The sequence below is a fragment of the Pistacia vera genome, unplaced genomic scaffold, assembly GCF_008641045.1.
Source record: "Pistacia vera cultivar Batoury unplaced genomic scaffold, PisVer_v2 Contig204, whole genome shotgun sequence".
NCBI lineage: Eukaryota > Viridiplantae > Streptophyta > Magnoliopsida > Sapindales > Anacardiaceae > Pistacia > Pistacia vera.
In genome coordinates, this window is record NW_022196007.1 from 1,203,696 (window position 1) to 1,227,891 (window position 24,196).

The 24,196-nt window shown below is 34.0% G+C and overlaps 1 protein-coding gene and 1 long non-coding RNA gene across 6 annotated transcripts; both read left to right on the forward strand.

Moving 5' to 3' along the window:
- Positions 1 to 5,849: 5,849 nt before the first annotated feature.
- LOC116128900 (disease resistance-like protein DSC1) lies at positions 5,850 to 10,426 on the forward strand. Its single transcript, XM_031414666.1, has 4 exons — positions 5,850 to 6,025; positions 7,913 to 8,981; positions 9,153 to 9,452; positions 10,037 to 10,426. Exons 1-4 carry the CDS (start codon positions 5,850 to 5,852, stop codon positions 10,424 to 10,426), a joined length of 1,935 nt encoding a protein of 644 aa, XP_031270526.1.
- A 367-nt stretch (positions 10,427 to 10,793) lies between these two features.
- On the forward strand, positions 10,794 to 14,752 carry LOC116128791. Of its 5 annotated transcripts, none has more exons than XR_004127816.1 (5): positions 10,794 to 11,253; positions 11,363 to 12,754; positions 12,871 to 12,987; positions 13,904 to 14,040; positions 14,156 to 14,749. It is a non-coding gene; the product is annotated as an uncharacterized LOC116128791 (long non-coding RNA). The 5 variants fall into 5 exon arrangements; XR_004127815.1 differs by having other exon boundaries at positions 11,363 to 12,987; positions 14,156 to 14,374; positions 14,487 to 14,748; XR_004127814.1 differs by having other exon boundaries at positions 11,363 to 11,790; positions 12,651 to 12,987; positions 14,156 to 14,742.
- The last annotated feature ends 9,444 nt before the right edge of the window (positions 14,753 to 24,196 follow it).

Consider the following 24,196-nt stretch of genomic DNA (forward strand, 5'->3'; position numbering starts at 1 on the left):
TGTGGGGAATAAGGGTAGGATGAGACATGGAAGAGGGAATGGTCATAATGTTGTTGTTGGAAATGCTGGTGATTATGGAAGAGGGAATTGGGGAAGGGGCAATATGCAAGGGATGGGAAATAGAGGGCTAGCCGGTCCAATGTGGAATAGGGGACCTGGTGCAGTGGGTGGAGGAGTTGCGATGGGAAAAGGTGGAAATGGATTTTGGCAAGGCATTTGTGAGGCCCTTCCTTTGATGTATCCTTAGTCAATCGGATTTGATCCGAGGTTTGGTGCACGTATGGGGTGGATGGGCAGTCATGGGGGCTTTCTCGGTGCTCCAATGCCTCCATTTACAGGCGAATCCAGCTCAAGGCATTTAAATAAGATATATTTTTTCTTTACTGCATATAATTTAAATAATGCTCTCTCCATCTCTACACGAATTTCTTATTTCTTTTATGCTTATGACTTATCTCTACACTGCTTCTTTTATGCTTATGACTTAGTTCTGAAATGGTTTCTTCTGCTCTCAAATATCATTTATTTATATGTTTATATGACTTAGGAAACCTGAGTTTCTTATTGAGTAAAATGCAAATTTTTAATTCATGTACCGTAAAATAAAATTAGGCACAAATAGGCATAAGCATACCATCAAACTATACTGCACTATTGTTGTAAATAATTACACAAATAATAATAATAAGAAGAAGAAGAAATCTTAATTTTCAACCTTTGATTTACTACAATTTAACGGTTGTGAATGGGGAAGTTATAAGTTGCTATTTCACGTGTCATTTCAACACTTTTTAAACCGTTAAATTCTGATTTATGAATGGCTATTACGTAGTTCTCCCCTGATGTTAAAATATAAATCATTTAAGTCTCTCTCAATAATTTATTATAATTAAATCTTCCATTGCTCTAAATATAGTCTAAACTAGAATAAATGTGTACTATATTATATATAATCCCAACATGATCATTTATTCATTTTGTTAGAATTTAATGAAGTTTATTAGAAGGTATCATTAATTATTCTTCCTTTATCTTTTGTTTCTACGTTGATTATATTCAAAATTTAGTTGTGGAAAAAAAATGACCATCAATATTTTTATTCTTTTATAATCTAAAGATTTAGAAAGAATCTTTAGAATCAACTTACTAATGTGAGAATAAGTAAACTCATAAATAATAATATATAATTTTCTTCAATCCTAAAAATTATTTATGTTTGATCAACTGAACATACATGTTTTAATGTACATGTACGTATTTGTTTCTAGGTTGCTGTACTCTCTAATATGATTGGCTATAATCTTATTATATATAACTAAAATAGGTTCATCTTTTCCTATACATATGAATTGCATGATTTATTCTATATATTGTTGTTTGATCATTAGTTTTTATATGCTTTTGTTGTTTCACTATATTAGATTATTATCTTTTTCGATGTGGCAAGGTCTGGATTGCACTGGTACCACCTCACGAAGTGGAAGAGTTGAGTCCTACTGCATGATTCAACCCAAGCGCAAATGAATCTAGTAGATTTTCTCTTGATTTGAATGAACTCCCTCAAGATTTTGTCGTCAACAAGGATGTGATTACCACACCTCCACCGAGCCTTGTAGACAATGATATGGCGCAAAACCTAGTGGAAGTGGCTGCTTTTATGATGAAGATGAACGACAGCCTAACGAATTCAAATTCTTTTGAAGGGCAAAGCCAATATCTTTACTTTGTTTAATGAATATATGGGATCCGAATCTCAATTTCTGAGCCAAAGGCATCTGATTTTGGTCTCAATTTCTGTGTCATGTTCTTTAATATTGAAAGTGTAGAAGCTGAATGATATTTTCGTTTCAGGAATATAGTGGTAAGATATGGTCGCTTGGATTCATGCAACATTTTTTGGTAACAACAAAACTATAATCCAGAGAATTAGCAAAGATATTGTTTATTTGTATTTTGCTATTGTTTGCAAAAACTATCTCATCAGCTCATTCAAATTATTGCTTCAAACCTTTATTCATACTTTGGATAATCCAAAACCCAATAAATTGTTTTGAAAAGAAGTTATCACAATTTTACGAGTGAAATTGAAAAACTTAATTTTATTTGTTCAGTATGACTTTTTGGTGTAAACCAGTTAAGAACTGCAACCAATATATGCTTTCAGTTTTGATCTTTGCTAATATATTTGTACTTAGATATAGAAAATCATGATGCATAACTAACTGACACACCTTGGTTAAGAGTTTTGGTTCAGAAAAAATTCTTGTAGTGACTTTGCATATTGTGACACCCCTAAGAAGATGAATGTGTTAAGACATGAAAACAAAGGGGAACATGCATCAATAGTGATACTAGAGCACAGGCAAGCGAAATAGTTTGCTCTTATTCTTACGAGTTTTTCTATAGAAACTAGAACATTTCCACTTATGATAACATCTTTTATGCACATCTATACTTGTCAAATGTTTGGTTTTGACCTTATTTGTGGCGATTTGATGTTACATTACATCCTTGGAGAGTCTGACTATGATCTTTTGTAGCTCCTTTACTTCCTCTCCATGCTTCTCGAGCTGCGCTTTTTGGAAGTCCACCGTACAAAGAGCCGCGTCTCTTTCGTTCAGGTACCTATTTGCCAACTCAGAAGACAGGTTTCTCTCTATTTTGGCAGCTTCCAGGCTTCGCTTGAGCATTGCATTCTCTTCCTTCAGAGCAACATCTCCCTTTGCGGCCCCTAGTTGAACCTTCTCCAGGGACATTCACATGGAAAGAAGAGCCTACGAACAAAGAAAGATAAAGTTAGCTAATCAAGAGAAGCTAAGGGTAGTCCTCGCCGAGGACAGATCGTTCACCTTGCTTAAGTGTTGGACCGATTGGACATTAGGTCCATGTCGCTAGAACCAGCGAACTGCTCGAATGATTCTGAGAGTCCACATTCCAATAAGGCGTAGACCACCAGCTGCAGGTACTCCGGCAGGTTCCCCAGCGAGTCCAACACTGAAGTGTCCTTCTTCGCGGCTTTAGCAGTGGTCGTGTCGTCCATCGGTTCCTTACCCGACCTCCTCACGTCCGACCGCGACCTCTTTGATTGATCGCCCTCAGATTCGGTCTCTGACTCTTCGACCTGAATCTGTCTCCTCTTCTTTCGCTGGGTCGTTGTCTTCAACATCGGGCGAGCAGGCGATGGCTGGGATGTTGGAGTAGGTGCCCTAGAGCCAATCAATTATTGTGGAATTGACTCTTTGTACGAATGTTCATTAATCAATGAAAGACATTTTATTCTATATCGCGTAAATCATTATTATTGCAATATGGATTGATATATGTCCTTAGAATGGTAGAACCGTGACGAGGGTATCAAATGTTTCAAATCTTGATAGTGAGAACTCTATGAGCACATATGGTGGCCATTCTAGAAACGTTCGTAGCCCCAGTATTATTCTGAAGTAAGGGCACAGATAATACGGTAAGGTTATCATAATGTTGAACGACCCTGTCGAAAGGCAGTGACTGATCTCACTTGTCAAGGTTGTTTGGTGACAACCTAGTACAACACATGGGTGCTTGCTGTAGGTGATTACACCTCAGCAAGTTCACTGGACTGACTCACCAGAGGATTCCATGTGGATGGTAACCCTAGTATCTATGGAACAAATCCTCTAACGAATGGTGGTGCATGTGATCCTTAGACTTGAGATCACCGGAGCGCCTTGTGCACCGATTGGTGTAGTTTGACACTAGCCTAACGCAGTTCTTTTCAGAGCTGTCAATACGGTGGTGATTGGCTGCATCAAGGAGTGTATCAAGACTATGGTGGATTGACAGAGGATTCATCACTCCCGGGTACGGGAGAAAGTTATCTCACGGCGCAATTCAGTATATGGCAATGACACTAAAACTGTGGCCACAGTGGGATTGAGTTGTTGCTCTATCCAGTTTATAATACGGGTCATTGGTCCAGAAACTGAATAAATAATATCGAGAGTAACCGAAGGTTGACACTATTTCTATGCCTTCGTCTCGTCGAGATAACGTATGATGAAAGGATCGAATTGCACGGTAACCATATCGTTGACAGGTAGCTACTTTGCTGAATCCGAATCTATCGGGTGGCCATGATGCCTTGCTAGGGGCCAATCTTGGTCTGTGTATTAGTGAGACGATTAATTGGTGTTAATCGCAATACTATACACTGCCGATATGATGAGGAGCCTATGGGTCACACACATAGAAGACAATTTAAGATGCAAGAAGAAAGAAGGGCGTTTTCGTCTTTTAAGGCGAAAGGGTATTTTGGTAATTTCACAGTGCAATTAAATTTGCTGAGGTCGTAGCCTTTATTTAATTTGTTGGAAAAATTAAATAAGTGAAATTACGTTTAAATGTGTGTTCGCACATATTTAAATATATTATCATTATTGTTAAATGTTAATATATATTTAAATATATATATTAATTGATTTTAATTGAGATAATGATGGAAAATAAAATAAATCAAATTGGGAGTGTTTGGCAATATGGGGCGTTTGGGTTGAAGCCCAAGCCTATTCCGTATGGGATTAGGGCAATTGTAAAATTATACCCTTGATCTTGGCTCATGTAAAAGATCCCTAAGTTATATTATTTTTGTTTCCGCTGCGTAGACGGGACCGTTTACTAACATGGGAGACCTTCGTGGTTCGTATTGGTACGTCCTCTAACGATTGTGCCTGAGAAGTTCCGGAAGGTCGCGTCGGTGGGCCCGATGTTGTGCCTTCAGCCGGGGGAACGGTCGAAGCAGCATCGGTCGCTTTGGCTTTTCTTGTCCAAGGGAAATTAAGCAGCCTTCGTCGCGGCTGCTTTGACTCCATCAGAGGCATGGTCGCTGTATGCAAAACATCATTAGCAAAGATATCTCATTTCATAACCAGAAAAGGGCCAGTTAGCAAGATTTACTCAGTGGGGGCTCTAACGACGCGTTTGCATTAAAGAAACCGTATTTCTGCAAATTCGCGATCGTCACGAGTTTCTTCGCATCGTGCTTGTCCTCAGGTAGGGAGCCGAAATGCACGATCCTTCTTCTATCAAAAAGCAGCCCTAAGTCGGTCGTCTTGTTAACTGTCAGAAAGGAATCAGGTTGTTAGAAAGAGCACATTTCGAGTGCAATGAATTTGTCAAAAAAAAAAAAAAAAAGCCTACTTGGTTCCTGGAAACGGCAATGGCCATCATAATGAAAGAAGAAAAACTTCGTTTCATAGGCCCCCGCGTTACTCAGGTAACTGTGTATCCTCTCGGCGATAGTAGGTCGCCTGGACAAGTAGTAAGAGTCCTTGTCCTTGCTTTTTTTCAAAAAATACGAGCAGCCAACTTCCGTCGCGGTTAGCTCGCCCAGCCTGTTCTTGTGGCATGCAATGTACATTGCAACGGCAATGACGTACGCGTTCGGAGTCAACTGCATCGGCGCGACCCCGAAATGGTCCAAAAGCGACCTGATGAAAGGGTGGAAAGGGATCAGTCCCCCACCCTTGATGATCTCCTCGGAGATCGCGGCCAGACCACTTAGCGGGTATCGCGATGAGTGTGCCACGTCGAGGAAAGCGTCCACCTCGATACCGTACTGTTTTATTACCCTCTCGAGCTCATCCCCGGTAAGTACCGAGAAGACCTCGATAGGGATACTTGGAGCACCCTGTGGGGACGAACCGGTTTCCTGTTCGGATCTGGTTGTACAGGGGTCCATTTTGCTGGCCTGCAAAAGCGACAAGCAGAAAGGTCATTTAGCTGCCGTACGCTATTTTGTACGATGATGTGGGAGGAAACAAACTCTCTAAATCCCAAAGAAAACCCTAACGGCATGATTCAAGCCGCCATTCATGGCTCGAACCCGACTTAAGCATCTCGTCTCCGATAGGCTACCAGAAGACAGACGCCATTCAACCATGGAAAATAATGAAACAAAAATAGAGAGAAGCTCTTACCTCTCAGAGTATGAGAACAGCTTCCGTTTCGAATACTGGAAAAATGCTGGTTTGAAAGGCAAAGGTTCCAGGTTTGCGAAAATCTTTTACTCTCTAAGAAACAGGCTTTGGTGACATTGCCTGAGAAAGACTCGAGGTTTTTATAGCATATGAATCGGCATTTGGATTTCTTCGAATTGAAACGGCGTTTGGGCAGCAAAGGTTTCTCACCGTTGATCACGGCCATGTGTCACGCATCAGCGAGGAAGAGTGAGCGTCACGACTGGATAAAGTCAAACCTTCATCTCTCCTGTTGACATGCTCAAACGACGGCCATCTCTCTTTCTCAAAGCATTAATTGCGTCTCAAATCTACATTTAATGCTCTAATAAGGGGCGTCGTTCTAACGTATAACGCATTTAATGTCCTGATAAGGCGTACTGTGTCAACGTACAACACATTTAATGCATCTGACTGGCACTTATCATGCACAGGGCACATTTGTCAGTGCAGGGACTGCTTCATTAAATACACCCATATCAAAAGAACAATAGGTGACGTTTGACGAAATCAGGTCGCTCGTCCTCTGCAAACAATAAACATGCGAGGTCGTTCTCAAAAAAGTGTCGTCCCGATCTACTTTCAGACAGGTCAGAATCACCAGAATTTCCAGGAATCACCAATTGCGGCATGACTTGTAGTTTCCAAGGTTCGATTCTCAAACCTTAAAAACTAGGGGACTTCTGTTATGCTTGGGAAAATAGGGCTTATGTGGCTCCCAGTTAAATGCGAAAGGTCAGACCTGGGGAAGAGTTTACTGACATTCTGGCGCAGCTGTGTCGTGTGATCATGGTGCACCCACAGCCTGCTTCCGTCAGAATAGTGGGTGCACGTCAGCCCAGCCAGGAGTTGTGATGATCCCGCGTGTCCAATCCCTACAGCAGATCACGTGAATTACTCTAAAAGAAGGATTTGCATGGATCATCCCACAAACTTACAGATTTAGTGATCATTGCCTCAAGGCATCCCACTATAAGTTGAGAGCTCCTCTCTCATTAAAGGGATTGGCACATTTACTCTTGACCAATCTCTCTCTCTCTCTCTAGAATAGACAGCATTTGATACCTTGTATTCTCAGTGTAAAGTCAGTCGTCTAAAACGACCTGACCCTTATCATTAATAAAAACATCAGTAGACGTAAGACCTGCTTCCATAGCATCCGAATCACTTTAAAACTCCTTTCTCACTGCATTTACTATCATTTTCCTTTTCATTCACGTGTGTCTTTTGGGCCAACTCAACATTTCACATGTGTGTTTCGTTGGTGTCAAAATCACACATCAACAGATTCAAATGTCGTTAGGTGAATACTTTCGCTTGATATTATATTCTCAATGAAATTCTACTCTTTTACACGCATATAAATTGTTATTGGCTTTTTTCTCTTTTTAATTTTTCAAGATAAATATATATATATATATATATATATATTTGATGAAGATATAACAAAATAGCTTATATAAAATTCTCAAAGTTTGATAACTAATGACTAACTAATCTTTTCATAACGGAATATGTAAATTCATCAGTAGACCGTCTTTATTTTTTAGCATCAATTTTTACTGTATTGAACTTTGAGATATGGAATACTTCAAACTATACATTGGAAGATATGCAATGAAATGCCATTTGATCTAGTGATGGCTCCAATCTCCATATACTGAGCTTAAGATTTAATTATTTAAAAAAATTAGATAGATAATAATAAAATTAAATGTAATTATTTACAATAAATTTGATAAATAGCAAAAATTATAGATTTAATTATTTGTAACAAATTCAATTGCAATCAATCCTATAAATTTTTCATTTTCTAGGATGGACGAGAGGGGGCTATTGGATTTAGACTTTTTCTTTATTTCCTTATTCATTAATTTATTCATGCTTATTCTTCTTTTTACCTTTTGTTTCAACGGTAGGCCTGAATCAAAACTTATAGAGAAGATTATTGAACATACTTTGAAGAGATTGAATGATATGTCGTCTATTTATAGTAAGAACTTGATTGGAATAGCAATGAAGATTCAAAAAATTAAATCTTTATTATCTAATGGGCCAAAAAAAGTATGCAAGGTAGGGATTTGGGGTATGGGTGGTATAGGCAAAACAACTCTTGCTGATGTAGTTTTCAACGACATCTCAAGTCAATTTGAAGCTTCTTATTTCACCAAAAATGTTAGAGAAGTATCGGAAAAAGGTGAACTAAGTCACTCGCAAAAAGAACCTTTTTCTACAATATTAGAGGATGAACACATCAATATAAGGCTCACATTCACAAAAGAAAGGCTTGGATGTAAGAGTGTGCTTATTGTCTTTGATGATGTAACAGATTTAAAACAAATAAAAGAATTAATTGGAGATCTTGAATACGTGAGTGTAGGAAGTCAAATCATTATAACAACAAGAGATAATCAAGTCCTTAAAAATTGTGGACTGGATGATTCTGCCATATATGAGGTCAAGGGATTATGTAGTTATGAATCTCTTCAACTTTTTAAACAACGTGCCTTCAAACAAAACCATCCAATTGATGCAGTTTATATGAAGCTATCAAATAGAGTGATAGATTATATAAAAGGTTTGCCTTTAGCTCTTGAAGTCTTAGGCTGCTTTCTACTTGGTAGAGACAAATTTGTTTGGGAAAGTGCACTGGATGAATTAAAAAAATCTCCAAATGATGTTATCCAAACAGTGCTTAAGATAAGTTATGATGGATTAGACTGTAGAGAGAAGGATTTATTTCTAGATATTACATACTTCTTTAAAGGATGGAATAAACATCTAGTTGGCAGGCTCAGTTCACATATTGGAATAAGTGTTCTCATTGATAAAGCTCTTATAACTATTTCATACAAGACCGTAACAATGCATGATTTGATTCAAGAAATGGGTTGGGAAATTGTTCGACAGGATCCAGTTAATAAATTTTGCCAACGTAGTCGATTTTGGCATTGTAATGACGTCTATCGTGTACTGAAAAGGAATCTTGTAAGTACAAAAGACATCAGCTTTCAATTTCTACCGTATAATATTTGTGAAATCTTGAAAAAAAAAAAAAAAAAAAATCTAGAAGATTATCATTTTAATTTTTTTTCCTTGTATTAGTGTATGTGGTATTATATGTAATTGGGCTGATTTATTGTTTGGTTTTGACTGTAGGGAACTGATACGATACGAGGCATATGTTTTGATATGTTCCAAATGAGAGAGATACACCTGGATCCGTATGCTTTCTCGAAGATGCGTAATCTAAGATTCTTGATTGTGAATAACTCAGATCAGATAGACTATAATAAGGTGCATGGTTTTGAAGGCATTGAATTTGATTTCACAGAGCTAATATGCCTCTATTGGAAAGGTTACCCCTGCACATTGTTGCCATTGAATTTTGATCCAGAGAATCTTGTTGAACTTAAGATGCACGGCAGCAATCTTAAACAACTATGGACCGGTATCAAGGTATATGTTATTGTTATGCAACGAAAACATAAACTCTAACGCTAGCTATTGAATATAATAATAACAAGTAGTAAAGCATAAATAAATAGTCAAAATTAAATGCAAAAATAAAGAATACCAGGAATTAACGAGGTTCGGTATTGAAACCTACGTCCTCGGGCACTGCAAAAGAAAAACTCCACTATCTCCAAAACATTACAAACTTTTAGACAATACAACAAATACCCAAAACAAAGAGGAGATACAAGAAAACTTTACAAACTAAAGGGTCCTTAAAGAAAGAATCCTAAACAAAAGAAGTATAATAGAATTACAACTTGGGATGGCTAATAACAATGATTTGGATCCTTATATGTAATCCCCAAAAGTTTCCCACTTTTCAATCCTAATCAATGTGGGACAAACTAACCTTTTTTGGCCTATTACATATAAGTCCCTAAACCTTTCTCCATTATCATTTCTACCCCATATGATTTTGCTAAAAGCCATTTTTCAACAGTTATTTCACACGAGAATTCTCTTTTATAAATTTTAAATATTGTATTTTGTTTTTCATTTGTGTTGTTAATTACTTTCTATTACAGGATCTTGCTAATTTAAAATACTTTGACTTGAGGTACTCAAAACATTTACTTAAAGTCCCTGACCTCTCACAGGCTCAAAATCTAGAGTGCTTAATTTTAGAAGGATGTACAAGTTTGTTTGAGATCACTCCTCCATCTCAGAATCTCAATAAACTTATTGTTTTGAATCTAAGATATTGCGAAAATCTCATCAGTCTTCCAATCGGTATTCAATCAAAGTCTTTAAGAGATGTTATTCTATCTGGTTGCTCTAATCTCAACACTGCTCCAAGGATCTCATGTAATATGAAACGATTGTGTTTGGATGGAACTGCAATAAAAGAATTATCATCTTCGATCAAAGTCCCTCGAGATAGTTCAATTGAATCTTCAGGGTTGTTCAGGGCTTGAAAGTCTTCCAAGCAGCTTTGTAATTTGAATTCCCTTAGACAACTTAATCTCTCTGGTTTGTCAAACCTAAAGTTTGTTTAGGGATCCACGCAATATAGAAGAGTATATTTAGATGGAACTGCGAATAAAGAGTTGTCTATCGATTGAGAATGCATCCAATCTAGTAAGATTGAGTCTAAAAATTGTTCAAGCCTTGAGAGTCTTCCAAACGGCCTTTGTAAATTGAATTCTCTGAAATATCTTTGTATCTGGTTGTTGAAGCTTAAGGATTGCTCAAAGACATAGGAAATTTAGAAAGTTTGGAAGTGCTAGATGCTCATGGAATTCTTTTAGGAGAACACAAATCACTCTGGGACAATTTGAAGAATCTTCATCATTTATCTGTTGAGGGATGTAAGCTGAAGCCTCCATTGCCTATTTTACCAGGTCTTCCATTTCTAAGGAGATTAAATATAAATCACTGCGATCTTACAGAGTTACCCAATAATCTTGGCGAGTTGTCCTTCCTCACAGATTTAAAATTGGACGGAAACAATTTTGAGAGTCTACCAACAAGCATCATTAACCTTTCTGCTTTAAAGCTACTTAGCATAAGTTTTTGTAATAGGCTTCAATCCTTACCAAAGCTTCCATGTAATCTGCAAGAAGTTGAGGCAGATGGTTGCAAATTGCTGAAAGTGTTATCTGGTTTGGAAACTCCGAGTGATAGTATAATATCTATCACTGATAGATATTACAACATGACGCTTAACTTCAGCAATTGCTTCAGTCTAGATTGGGATGCAGTTAGAACGATTTTGATTGATTCTCTCTTGGAATTTTCAAAGGTATGTTTCAGTCTATCTCATTCCCATATGATTCAATTTCTTCTTCTTTTATATAAATAAAATGCATTATATTAATTTAACAATTTTACAACAATTTTTAATGGTGTAGCGGAGTATTGTCAGAGCTTATTTAGTATTCCCTGGGAGTGAAATTCCAGAGTGGTTTGACATTCAAAGTAATGGATCTCACATAGAGTTACCACGTGGTTGGGTTAATGGTACATTTTTCGGTTTTGCCTTTTGTGCCATTGTCGGAATTCCCAAAAACCATTGCTGTTCATCGACTGTTGGGTATTTGTTGCGTTGGAAATTCCCAATGTATAGCCAGCCTCTTGATAGTGCCCTATTCACCACTGGACGTATTAAGTCAGATCACGTATTCGTGTGGTGTAGTTTCGGTACAGCAGCTGAGGCTTCCTTTTATGGAGATACGGAGGCCATCATCAATTTCTACAGTCCAAACGATCTAATAATAAAGAAGTGTGGGGTCCGTCTGTTTTATGCACACTCCCGAAAAGATTAAAACTCTCGCTACAGGTAATTAAAGAACATATATACCTTAATCTTTACGTCACATAATGAAGTAGTTCTATCTCTAGACTATTTTCATGCTTTATGACTAATTTTTGAATGATTTTCTTCTGGTTTCATATTTCATTTTATACATGTTCATATTATTTACATCTAATTTAAGATTTTCTTCTTCACCAACTTTGAAAATTATCAACTTAAACTAAGTTAGAAATTAGAGTCTTTGGTAAATTAGATTTTTAAATTGTTATGATATGAAAAATAACAAAAAAGGACCTATTTTTATCTATTCAGTATAATTATTAAATTATATTTTAAAACTTTTTAATAAATTTTTTAAAACAAATAAAATATTTTAATAAATTAATAATTTTTTTTAAAGAAAATTTAAAAGGAGACTGCAGGTACCAAAAGGGATATTATTTTATTTAATATAATAACGTTTTCAATTATTGATTTATTTAATCAATTAATATAAATTTATCTAGCGATTTATATCGTTATCTAAGGGTATTTTTGACATTATACATATATAAAAGGGATACTTCCAATTAAGGTATAAACTTTTCAAATTTTTATAATGAGATGACAAAAGTTATAAATTGTTCAATTAAGGGACAATCATTAGTTAATTAGAGTTAGATTTAACATTTAATAAATGTAAACATGTAATTGAACAATTTAGATTATTATTTTTTACAAAATAAATAATAAGAAATCCAAAAATTATCAAATTAAAAAAATAAAAATAAAAATAAATAAAAATAAAAATAAAAGCCTACTTTCTTTCATTTTTTTTAAATTTTCTTTTAGTCTATAAATTAAAAAAAAAAATTCAACTTCCATTAAAAAAAAAAAAAATGTAGCTGATGTCCTAAACCAATATCTGGAGCTTTTCAATGACCTTTCGATGGCTGAAGTCATGTGGAGTTAAAAGCTGCAAAGCTCTAGGGTTCTTGAGCTTTCTCAGGTTTGACTATCTGACAAACATTAGTTTAGAACCCAGTATCTTGTATTCTTAAATAAATGTAGCTGATTTCCTAAACCAATGTTTCATGGAACCGTATGGACTAACTTTGGTACCAGCTGGGGCAGAGTGAAGAGACCCTCTGCTTCTGGGAGATTTTCGAACCGCCTGCCAATGAAGATTCTCAAAGGTTTCATATCTTGACAGCCATCTATCTCAAAGGCCAACTAAAGATGGTGAGCAATGGAAAAAAACATTTTGTCTCAAGCTTTTTTTCTTCTCCATTTTTTGTTTATTGCATAAAAATCAACTCCTGTGCAGTTCTTTTTTCTTTTTGTTGTCTAGGCTAGTATATATGTTTTGTTATGACCATTAGGATACGTGAAAATAGAAAAAACCATCATAGGGAAGCAGTAATCAATAAGATAATTTATTATAATGCATTCATTTGTGCAAAAGATTTGCTTAACTTAGCTTTCAACTTTTGATTCATAATATATATAACTCCCATCAGCATTACCTTGTGAACCTTTTGGATGTACTTCCATTTTCTCGGATTGTAGTTTTATATGATTGGGACTCTAGTTATTCATAAGAAGTCAGCAATTTAATATTCCAACTTAAATAATATTATATATGCTTGCCAACATTAGGTATGGTGGACGTTTAATAGGAATTTCGGGCTATGAAAATCCGCCATTAGACAGAGAATCCAAGTCTACTATGCATTGTTATTGGTTGAGTATAAAATTACATTGGGCTAATGTGAGGATATGTTTATGGTTACCATTTGCAGTTTTCATTATAGCTCCTTTAATGGAGTTCTTGCTATCAGTATATCCTCAAATTGTTTCAAACTTATTGCCATCAAACTTCCATGACAAGATGAAACAAGAGGAATAGTTGGAATTACCATTGCTGCTTAAGCCGTATTCATCCTGAGTCTTCCTAGCAGTTGTAGCTCTTAAATGTTAATGATGTGTTTATGTTTGTCAGAGTCTTGTTTATTGACTGGTGTAGCTTGAATGTTGAGCACATTCAATAGGGGTAGAACTAGATTTACATTCATAGAAATGTTAGTATCATTTAAGTTTTTACTGAACTGCTAGCTATACAGGAGAATGTTGTTTCAATTATAATCTTAATTTGTAGGAGGCATTAAAAGAAGGCTAAATGCAAGAAAAAAAAAATGGCTAAGTATCTTCAAGATACTAATGTAGAAATGGCATAAGAAGTCGTAAACTCAAAAAATGGAGACGACAGAAGATCTGGATGAGTTTATGAAGAAGGTAATAGTCCTTTTTTTTTCCTTTGCCTAAAATGGGAAGTAGGCTTACTCTATGTTTTGACTATTTTCTGCTAGCTGACAATAATTTAATTGAGGTTTATTCTGCATTAGAACAGGTTAGGCCTGATGCCGATCTATTGAGCGATGAAATTTAAGACTATGCCACTTTGGGAAGATGTTCATTGATGATTATCTTTCGGAGATCATTAGCAGGTTGATTTTGTAAAAGCATTCCTCAATTATTTGGTGTTATGCTGGCCATTTAATTTATTTCTCTGAGGAGTCACTTTCAGATGCAGAGCTTCAACTAGCCTGTAGAGATGGAGGGTTACTTGGTAAGGGAATTCTTGTTTGTTAAAAATAACAGTTCGGAGATACTGAAGTTATTATAGGAACATATAAAAGCATTCTTCAGAATTGCATAAATTAGAATGTATCATTTTCCAGGCTCAGTTAGAGAGACCATGAACCTGATGAAGCTGTGAAGGCAGAGTTCCGTACATGGTTCGTATAATACCAAACCTTTGCAGCAGGTTCATATTTTAATTAGGGATGGTAATGTGGGTAAATGAGTTGACCCTACGGTTTCCAACCCATTTGGAATGTCCTAGTGTTAACCCATTCTATTTGGGCTGGGTATGGACCACGGGGTACCCCAAACCCAACCCATTACCCAAACTTAATTTAAAAAATATTAATAAAATAGAAATTAGATAAAAATATAAATAAGGCAAAATATCAAAAATTGACTCGATTGATTTAATTTAATATTCCATAAGATATTTTTAAAATTGTTTTTTTTTCCAAAAAAATTGGTGCAGATAAAGGATTTGATTAACATGGATAACGTTTAATATTTAATTTCTTATATTGAAATTTCAAGTTTTACATTATTAAAATGTTATATGTTACAAATTTAAAAGAAATTTTGATTCTCACATTATAATAAATTTATAATTTTTCAATCAGATAATGGTTGCAATTGTAATTTAAGGATAATATTAATTTTTATAAAAATAATATTATCAAATTATGTTAACCAAGATCGCTCATGTATTGTAGGTTAATGTGTGAATTAAAATTGATTGTATCAAGAAGGTTATCAAAATAGGTTAATGTGTGAATTAACAATTCTGTATAGCTCCTCAAATCTATCCATAAACTTATATTAGGTATTGACAATTTGTAATATACATTGATTTTGTAGTGTCTAATTTGGAATATAATTATGCATTTTTTATTTGGTTGTGAATTGTGAACAGAAGGTATTGCCAGATTTTTTTGCTCGCTCAAAAAGACTAACAAAAAGTAGAATAATGTAACTGCTCTAGAAGAAGAAACTGTTTGTAAACTAATCAATAAAATAAAATAAAGAAATAAAGTTGATGGGGTTAGGTTTTTTTTTTCGTATTATATGGGTTATTAATTGATAAAAGATAAAAGAGAAATTGCTTTCTTTTCTGGAATATGAGCTAAATTATCGAATGCAAACAAATTGTAGCTATTCGTGGACATTCTATATTGTTTTTATTTAACACATTATCTATAAAAAAAAAAAATGAAATAAGAAAGAATGGGAGATATATTGAAGTGTTGTTGAGAAAGGTACGAAAATGGTCGGATAATTGAATTGTATGGCAACTAAAATATGCTTTTTTAGCCGAATCAAGGGGTTTTAGCTGGATTCGGAAAAAAAAAATGTAGGTGTTGTTGGAGAAGATAAAGTCAATTTTTAGTCGAATACCTTGGATTCAACCAAGACAAGTTTTGCTCCAAACTACTAAATCAGTCGAATGGCATGGTTTAAACCATATTCGACCACCTTAGTATCAAAAAGTAGATTGGTTTAATCCAGTCGACATTTGGGTTTTGGCCAAAACTCATCTTCAACCTCTAACCAATTTCCCGTCTGAATCCTCCTAAACATAGATTTTGCCTAAACCACCCCTTTTCAACATGTCTACTAAAATATAAGCCTAATAAACCATAACAACAATAAATCATTTCAAAAATAACTTATTTAACATGTTTCATTGTTTCCTAGATCATATGCAACTTTCTCAAAATATTAGATTTCAAATAACAAAACTTTTATTATAAAAATAATATATCAAGAAATCCGAAAAATAAGTTTCCTCAAGATCATAAATTCAGTCTTCACTTGGGATTTTAGAATGGAAGCATGAGTTTTGAATTAAGGGTTAGGGATTTGGTACTAGGGGCAATCTCGTCCACCAATTTTGTGCTAAATGGAAATGTGTTATTTCTTAACACACTTCCCAAAAAGTGCTAGTTCTCAACTCCCTCCCTCTAATTGTGTCATTTAATATGATTTCTCTTATTAATTTTTGAGGCAACTAAATAGCTCTAAATGCATACAATAGGAAAATCTCCCGGTGCACAGGATTTATTCACTTTTTTCTAAGTCTTGGACTTGAAACTGCTGGAAAAATTCTAGTTAACTTTGATGACTTTAAAATAATTGAATGTGTTAATAGGTGGACGTGGACCATGAACAGATAAAACATAAATTGCTTCATTTCTTGAAGATGAACTGAATACAACATGGATAATTTAATGCAAACAAATCATAATATAATATTGATGCAGCTTTCCATGACCATAAGCATTCTGTACTGTTTACATTAAGATATAATTTTGTTGTATCAATCTTAACATGTATCATTAGGCTGTCCTTTTAGTACATTAACCTTGAGCAATCACAACAAGGTGAATTAAACCATTGGTGCTTTTGACACATTATTTCTACCCATATTCTCAATCATATTCCCCAAATATTGTTTGGCACATTATTTGAGAAATATTAGTATATTTTTTTAATTACTTTAAACCCCTTAAGTTTATTAATTTCATTAAATACTCCTAGAAAAAAGTTTAAAAATTAACAAAAACACCTCTTAAACCCATACTTGCCAGATTCTGACAACTACCGTCGGTGGTAGTCGGAATCTTTCACAACGGCCTACACCATGACCGGAACTGGCCGGTAACTCACCGATCTGGTCTTTCCCGGTCAAATCCACAGTGGATCTGGCCGGAAAAGGCCAGATCTAACCATCAGCGATGGCCTAAGAAATGGCCATCATTGACCGACAACAACGGCTATATCTTTGGCCATCGACGGCCAGATCTGGCCGTATATCTAGCTTTTTCTAGCTATATCCGTGGTGGATCTGGCCGGAAAAGGTCATATCGATGCCCTACTTGCCAGATCCGACTAGTCTGTATCGTAATGCAATTTTTCGACCAGATTCTGATGGTGGTGGCCAGAATTTGGCACTGCGGGTGGTGGGGGTGTTTTTGTCATTTTACAAAAAATTTATGTATTGGGGTGTTTAGTTAAATTAGCAAACCTAGGGGGTCATTTTTTTATAAATTTTTAAATTTTACTTCGTAATACTCCCCTATTCAACTACCCAATATTATTCCTAAAATCTTATCCAAAATAATAAAACAAACGGACCCTATGTTTTCCTTTTCGGGTGGGCAAGGTAACAAGACCCGATTTGGAAATATCGATGTCAAATTCTTTAGAAATTGAACCCATGTAATTTCTAATTGCCGAAGCTCAAGAATCCTATCCACATGAATACTAATGTGAATTTTGGCTTTGAAAACTCATGTCATTATTTATAACACAACTTCTTCTTGTTACTTCTCAAACATCTCGAAGGATACTTTGTGCGTGATATAGAAATCGGATATATTTAGATTTAGATCATGTAACGACATTATATCCCTACTTAGAATATTACTTTATTATGTTAATTCTCTGTATATACACACGATACTTTCAAATTTTATATCATACGATAATATACATAGTCAAGTCTCTCATGTTACAGATTGTCAAGCCATTGCTTTTCATGGAAAAAGGTTGAGATAGCTTATCATGAAGCATGCTCTAGAAATATGGGCTAGAATGTTTAATTACTCAAAACATATACGTGTCCTGCTTGAAATTTTTTACAATATGATCTACCCTTGTTTTTTGTTGTATATAAATTAGATTCAAAAAATATTTTTATTGAAAATTATGTTAACCAGGATCATTCATGTATAGTAGGTTAATGTGTGAATTAACAATTTTGTATAGCTCCTCAAATCTGTCCATAAACTTATATTAGGTATTGGCAATTTGTAATTTATAATTGATTTTGTGGTGTTTAGTTTGGAATATAATTATTATAATTATGCATCTTTTATTTGGTTGCAAAGTGTGAACGGGGGGCATACCAAAAGAGCCCTGGCCAGCCAGCTTTTTTTGCTTGCTCAAAAAGACAACAAAAAGTAGAATAATGTAACAACTTTGGAAGAAGAAACTATTTGTAAGCTAATCAATAATTAAAAAAAAAAAAAAAAAAAAAAAAAAAAAAAAGGGTTGAAGTGGTTACATTTTCTTTCGTATTATATAGGGATAAGCACAAGCCAGGGACCTGTCATTGGGCTTGGCCTGAAGGCTCAATGTTCCCACAATTATATTATTATAATCACATTTGAATTTGATCAATTAATAATATGAAAAAATTAATTATTAAAGTGATAATTTCTTGGCAAATGTGTTTTCTTTTACATTAGTAAATTACTAAATTATATCTTATTACGTAATATAATTTATTGTGTCTCTTCATCTTTATAATACAATATATGAATTTTTTGAATATCACATAAAGTTCCTCTCCCTTCTTCTAATTAATTAGTAAATTTAATTTAGAACGATTTTAAATGTCGATTTAAGTAATTAATTTGTTCTTATATAATTTATGGCTTCATTGATTGATTTTCAACTATTTAAATTAATATAGGATTAAACGGTTAAACCTGAGTAAAATTTTTAAGTAGGGCTATTAATAACAATCAGATACAATTAGATTCTAATTAAAAAGAGAATATATAAATTGCATCAAAATAACATAATATCATGTCACACACACACACACATATATATATGTGTGTGTGTGTGTGTGTGTGTGTTCAAGCTTCAAACATCTAAAGCAGCTTTCATGATCATGATCAATTACTCCAGGACTCATAATAAGTTTATATTTCGTGAATGCAGGTTAGGAATCTAGATGGTTTTCAGAGAAAAGTAACAACTTATCACGGAGCCACTTGAATGTGACCATTTAGGTTAGATTCATATTTTGACTTTTATACTCTTACCGTGCTGTTATTCGCAGGTAAGAGTGCATAAAAGCACACATTGAAGAAGTATGCGGACTGAAATTGATATGAATCCATTCAACTCAATTCATATATCACCTCATTTCAACCAATTTCAACTCAACCTAAGCTAGGATTCACTTGCAACACCCTAACACAAATCCAATCAACACTCTACAAGCACACACAACCTTTATGACAACTTAGAGCAACACTTTATATCTATTCTCAATTGATACAAACTCTACTTGAATACACAACACATATGAGATCATAAACAAGGCAAGTCAAACCCGGAATTGAGATGAGTGGTAACCAAATAGAAAAATAACTTACAAGATAGATGACCAAGGATCATTCAAGCCTAAAAGAACTCCACCAGCTTGAAAAATCAATCCACCACCAAGCTTGGCCGAAACTTGGGTAAAGGAATTCAGAGAGAAAACAATTATCCAAGGAAAACACTATTTATGCAATATTCATTGTCTAATTCATATTATGAAATGATGACCTTTAAATAGGTTTTACAAAATATGAGAATTACCCTAGCAAATATTACAGCAAAATCTTACACAGAATTACTCTAACAAATATTACATAAATATTACAGCAAAATCTTACACAAAATACTAAGGGATAATTCTCTACCATGCAATTACAAAAGTGCAAATCATACCCATTTAATGCTATGGACAACCACTCCTTAAATTAAGTATCTATGTCCCTAATTGCAATTTTCTTGATTTTCTTTTACCGATTGAACCAAATTGCATCCACAAATTGGATTTGGACCAATTAAGTTTCTTCCCACTTGGTCTCCACGACTTGGATTAAAAAAAGGGTTTGTGCCATGTCTTAGACCCTTAACATATCTTTGACAAGTTTGTGAGCTTCCTTGAGTGTTTGGGCCGAATGTTGTCCTTCTTGTAAGGCTTGAGCTTTTTGAATCTTCAATAAACACTCTTGTATGTTTAAAGAACACAATGTGCTTGGATTCTCATCAGAAATGGTCTACTAAGGCAATCGACTGGCAAGAAGTGGTAATGATAAGCTTGTATACGGGAGCCTTCCAGATGAGTTAAAGTGAATTCTTGTACGGATTTATTTCACATTGTGACGTAGTCAAGGCCCTTGCATGGTCCCTTATTAATCTAATGCACTTGCCTCTGGAGGAGGCACAGGCCAGTGAAAAGGGTTTCACTCTTTCTTATGAGTTTCCTGTAGAAATTACAAAATAAGAGACATTAATTTCCTCTTATGATAACATTTTTGTTGCGCATCAGCATCTATACTTGTGCGATGTATGGTGTTCGCCTTATTTATGGAAATTTGATATTTTATGTTTTACATGTGCAGATATATGGATTGGAGTGGAACAGGCATCACAAGGAGATACTAAGTGGACGTGGCTTGAGTTGCAGAGGAACGAAAACAAGCTATGCTTGTGGAAGTACCCCTCCATGACTAAAGTTTGAGACTTGCAATGCTGCAAAACTTAAAGAGTCCTTGAGCAATTTCCTAGGTTTGACTATTTGATAAACTTCAGTTTAGAACTCACTATATTCCATCCTGTATATTTATTTTTTAGCCTCAGACTCTTATTTACTTACTTATGTTTAATTTAGATGGTATAAAATGAATTAAATCTTTAATTTTCATTATTTTTACTTGTGAAAACGTTGAAACCCAAATTTATATTCTTGAGAAATAATGTCACGCATAATAATAAGGCAGCTGAGAGGAAATTTCAAAATTGACGAAACATTGCACTCTTTTTCTCAAGACCCGAAAGTCTTTTAATGAAACAAATTTCCAAACGTGCTTTTGGCGGTCAAAGTGGGCTCCTTGCCAATGACTTCAATTTAACGCCCTTTTATGTTTTTTCTTCTATCCACACTCCACGCTTGTGAGTATAAAATTTACAGTCCCGCTGTATATAATTCTCATATTTATCATAACTAAATATCCACTATTAATTTTATAATATATTCTACAACCCTATTCTTTTGTTAGAGCGTCTTGACATTAAATTTATCAAATCATATTTAATCATTGTTGGGCTCATCTCATTGGACTGATATAATATTTTATAACTTAAATTCAATAGTATGTATGGTATTGACGAATATCCTAATTCAAGAATTATTTATGTTATATAATCATGCATTTTTGTTAAGAGCCTTAAACTTTTTAAAATTTGGTTGATTTTTTTTTTTTTCAGTGCATTAGTGAATCGTACTGTTGGAATGTATGTTAGGATAGAAAAATCAAGATATTTGGACCAAAAATTTTGAAAAAACAAAAATAAATAATAAATAATAATAAAAAAGCTAAAGAAAGTTTGGTGTTGTGACAAAACCCTATAATAATAAATCAGCATAACATGGCTATTCTATATTATTAGTAAAATTAATAATAATCATATTAGACTAATGTATTTTGAGTATTGATAAACACTATTATTAATGTCTATTAACTTTGACATGTCACATTCAATTTTTGAATTTGAAAAACGTTAGTATATGTTTTAAAATTATCTCATAAACTTTCTTCAATTAAATCTTGGAATATAGTAAACTAAATTATGAAAAAATAAATTTCTAAATATATCACACACTACACCGTATAAATTTTGTGATAAGAGGTTGATATATTTTCTTGTATCAACATTAGGGAGTTTCTATACACTATGATCAAAGCTAATCGATAAATTAAAGTCAAAATAATTTGATGAAATCGTTATATATTAGACTTATTATGAAACCGATCCGAAATATTACTAGCTTGTTAATATAAACAATTTTTTTAATTATCAATATATATTTTTTTAATATTCTATCTTGCTGAAACATATAATCATCTAAAACTACAAAAAATAAACTTTCATTGTACAAAAGTTTTTAACACAAATCTCTCCATTAACTTTTCATTAAATCATTATTGATTAAAGATTAAGAATTTGTATTATAAATTTTCGTTGAAAATTTGTGTTATAATAGTATGACAAAAATATTTTTTTGTAAAATAAAAAAATTAAATTAAATTGCTTATTTATTATAATTATAGTTAGTAATAGATGAATGAAAAAGAAAATCTAATTATTTAGTTATTTGGCGTGAGTGTGTAAGCTGGTGAGAAAGAGTTTTAAAAAATAAAAAGGAAGAAGGTCAAAAGTCAAAATTAAAAAAATAAAGGGTATGCGAAGAGGAATGGAACTATTGTCAGTCAGTCAGTCAGCCTAGTCTTTCTTCGAATTTTCAATTTTGTTACACCCTTTGGGAAATTCTCATTCACATCCCTAAGAGATTGTTCTATTTACAAGCATCCATAATGTTTGGCAAGCATTACAAATTCCTTTAAAGATTAGTTGAATAATCAAAAACCCCTTGAGAAATTATCAAAATTATATTCTATTTAAGGGGGATAATTTAAGTTATAATAATTTTTTTTTTAGAAATTTCAACAAAAAACTAAAAATATATAAAATCATTGACACTTCATTTATAGCTATTTATACTTTTATACTAAATCTATTATAACCCTTGACTCATTTTTATATTATAGATATTGATGTTATTACATAATACATACTATATTATGTAATAACAGATAATTTTAGCATAATTGGAGGTCTTGCATATAACTTCAGATAAATTATTCCTAAATTCTTAATGTATTAATTTTAGCATAATTGTTTTTTTTCCGAATGCAGGTTAGGAATGGCTGGATGGTCAACACACAAAAGTAACAACTGTATCATGGAACCATCGGAGTGGTCGCATTTTAACAGCAGGAGGCCTTGATGAATCCATTATCAATCATGGATGAATACATATCTAATTGCTAATCATTCATATATACCGCCTGCTACATTTTTACCATGCTCTTTCACAGTTAGTGGGGAGCAATGTTACCTCCTGCATAAAAGCACACACTGAAGACCGAAGTATACGAACTGAAATGGTCTACTTAAGGCAATCTACTGGCAACCAGTGGTAATGATAAGCTTGAATATATATGCAAGATCTCCAAAAAGAGTTCAACTGAACTCTTTTACTGATTTATTGCACATTGTGATCCAGCTAAGAAGATGGATGTGTTAAGATATGAAATTTACAAAGGGGGGAGCTGCATCAGCAGTGATACTAGAGCACAAGCAAGTGGAATAGAGATCAGAAAGAGATGCTGAGTGGACATTGCTTAAGTAACAGGGGAAATGAAAGCGAGCTCTGCTTGTTGAAGTACTCCATGACTAAAGCCGGTGAGTTAAAAGCTGCAAAGCTCTAGAGTCCAGCTCTAACAATGAACCTTCAAATGTTTCATATTTTGACAGTCTTCTTTCTCGAATTAAGAACAACCAAAAGATGATGAGTAATGGAAGAATCATTTGTTACGAGCTCTTTTTCTTTTTCATTTTTTTTTTCATTGTACAGAAATCAACTACACTATAGTTCTTTCTTCTTCTTTTTGTTGGCTAGGACCTTAGTGTAAGTGAAAACATTGAAAGCTATTACTGTAAAACACATTCATATTCCAATATTCATTGATAATACAATTAATTTCAATATAAAATCTCCATGAAATATATGCGGAAGTAAATGACAAACCTCCGGTCATAGCAATTGTTGTTTGTTCTTCTTGCTCCTTTATAAATTACGAGATCTTCCACTGACTGCAATTTTGGAGTGATGGTTTTGAAACTAAAAATAAAAACTGCATCAATGGGGACCTGTAAAGTCTCTTTCTTATATGCAGTTGTCTTTCCATCAAAGACAACTGCTCAAGAGACACAACCGTATGACCACATCAGTCCACATCAACAAGGACCAAAATGTAATTATATGAGAAGTGTAGGACCATATTGTAAGAAGTCTAACATTCTCCCACTTGGTCCAAACTTGTATAATATAATCCAAAACACAAGAGATGTATATGTGTTATGTGCAATTAGAAAGGGGAAATTACATGAATCA

Bases quoted from the DNA above. Each gene is read 5' to 3' on its own strand.
- LOC116128900 (XM_031414666.1), top strand. From the start codon at position 5,850: ATGGCTCGAACCCGACTTAAGCATCTCGTCTCCGATAGGCTACCAGAA. The intron at 6,026-7,912 runs GTTTGCGAAAAT...TTTCAACGGTAG, and splicing joins TTGAAAGGCAAAGGTTCCAG to GCCTGAATCAAAACTTATAG. The intron at 8,982-9,152 runs GTAAGTACAAAA...TTTTGACTGTAG, and splicing joins GTGTACTGAAAAGGAATCTT to GGAACTGATACGATACGAGG.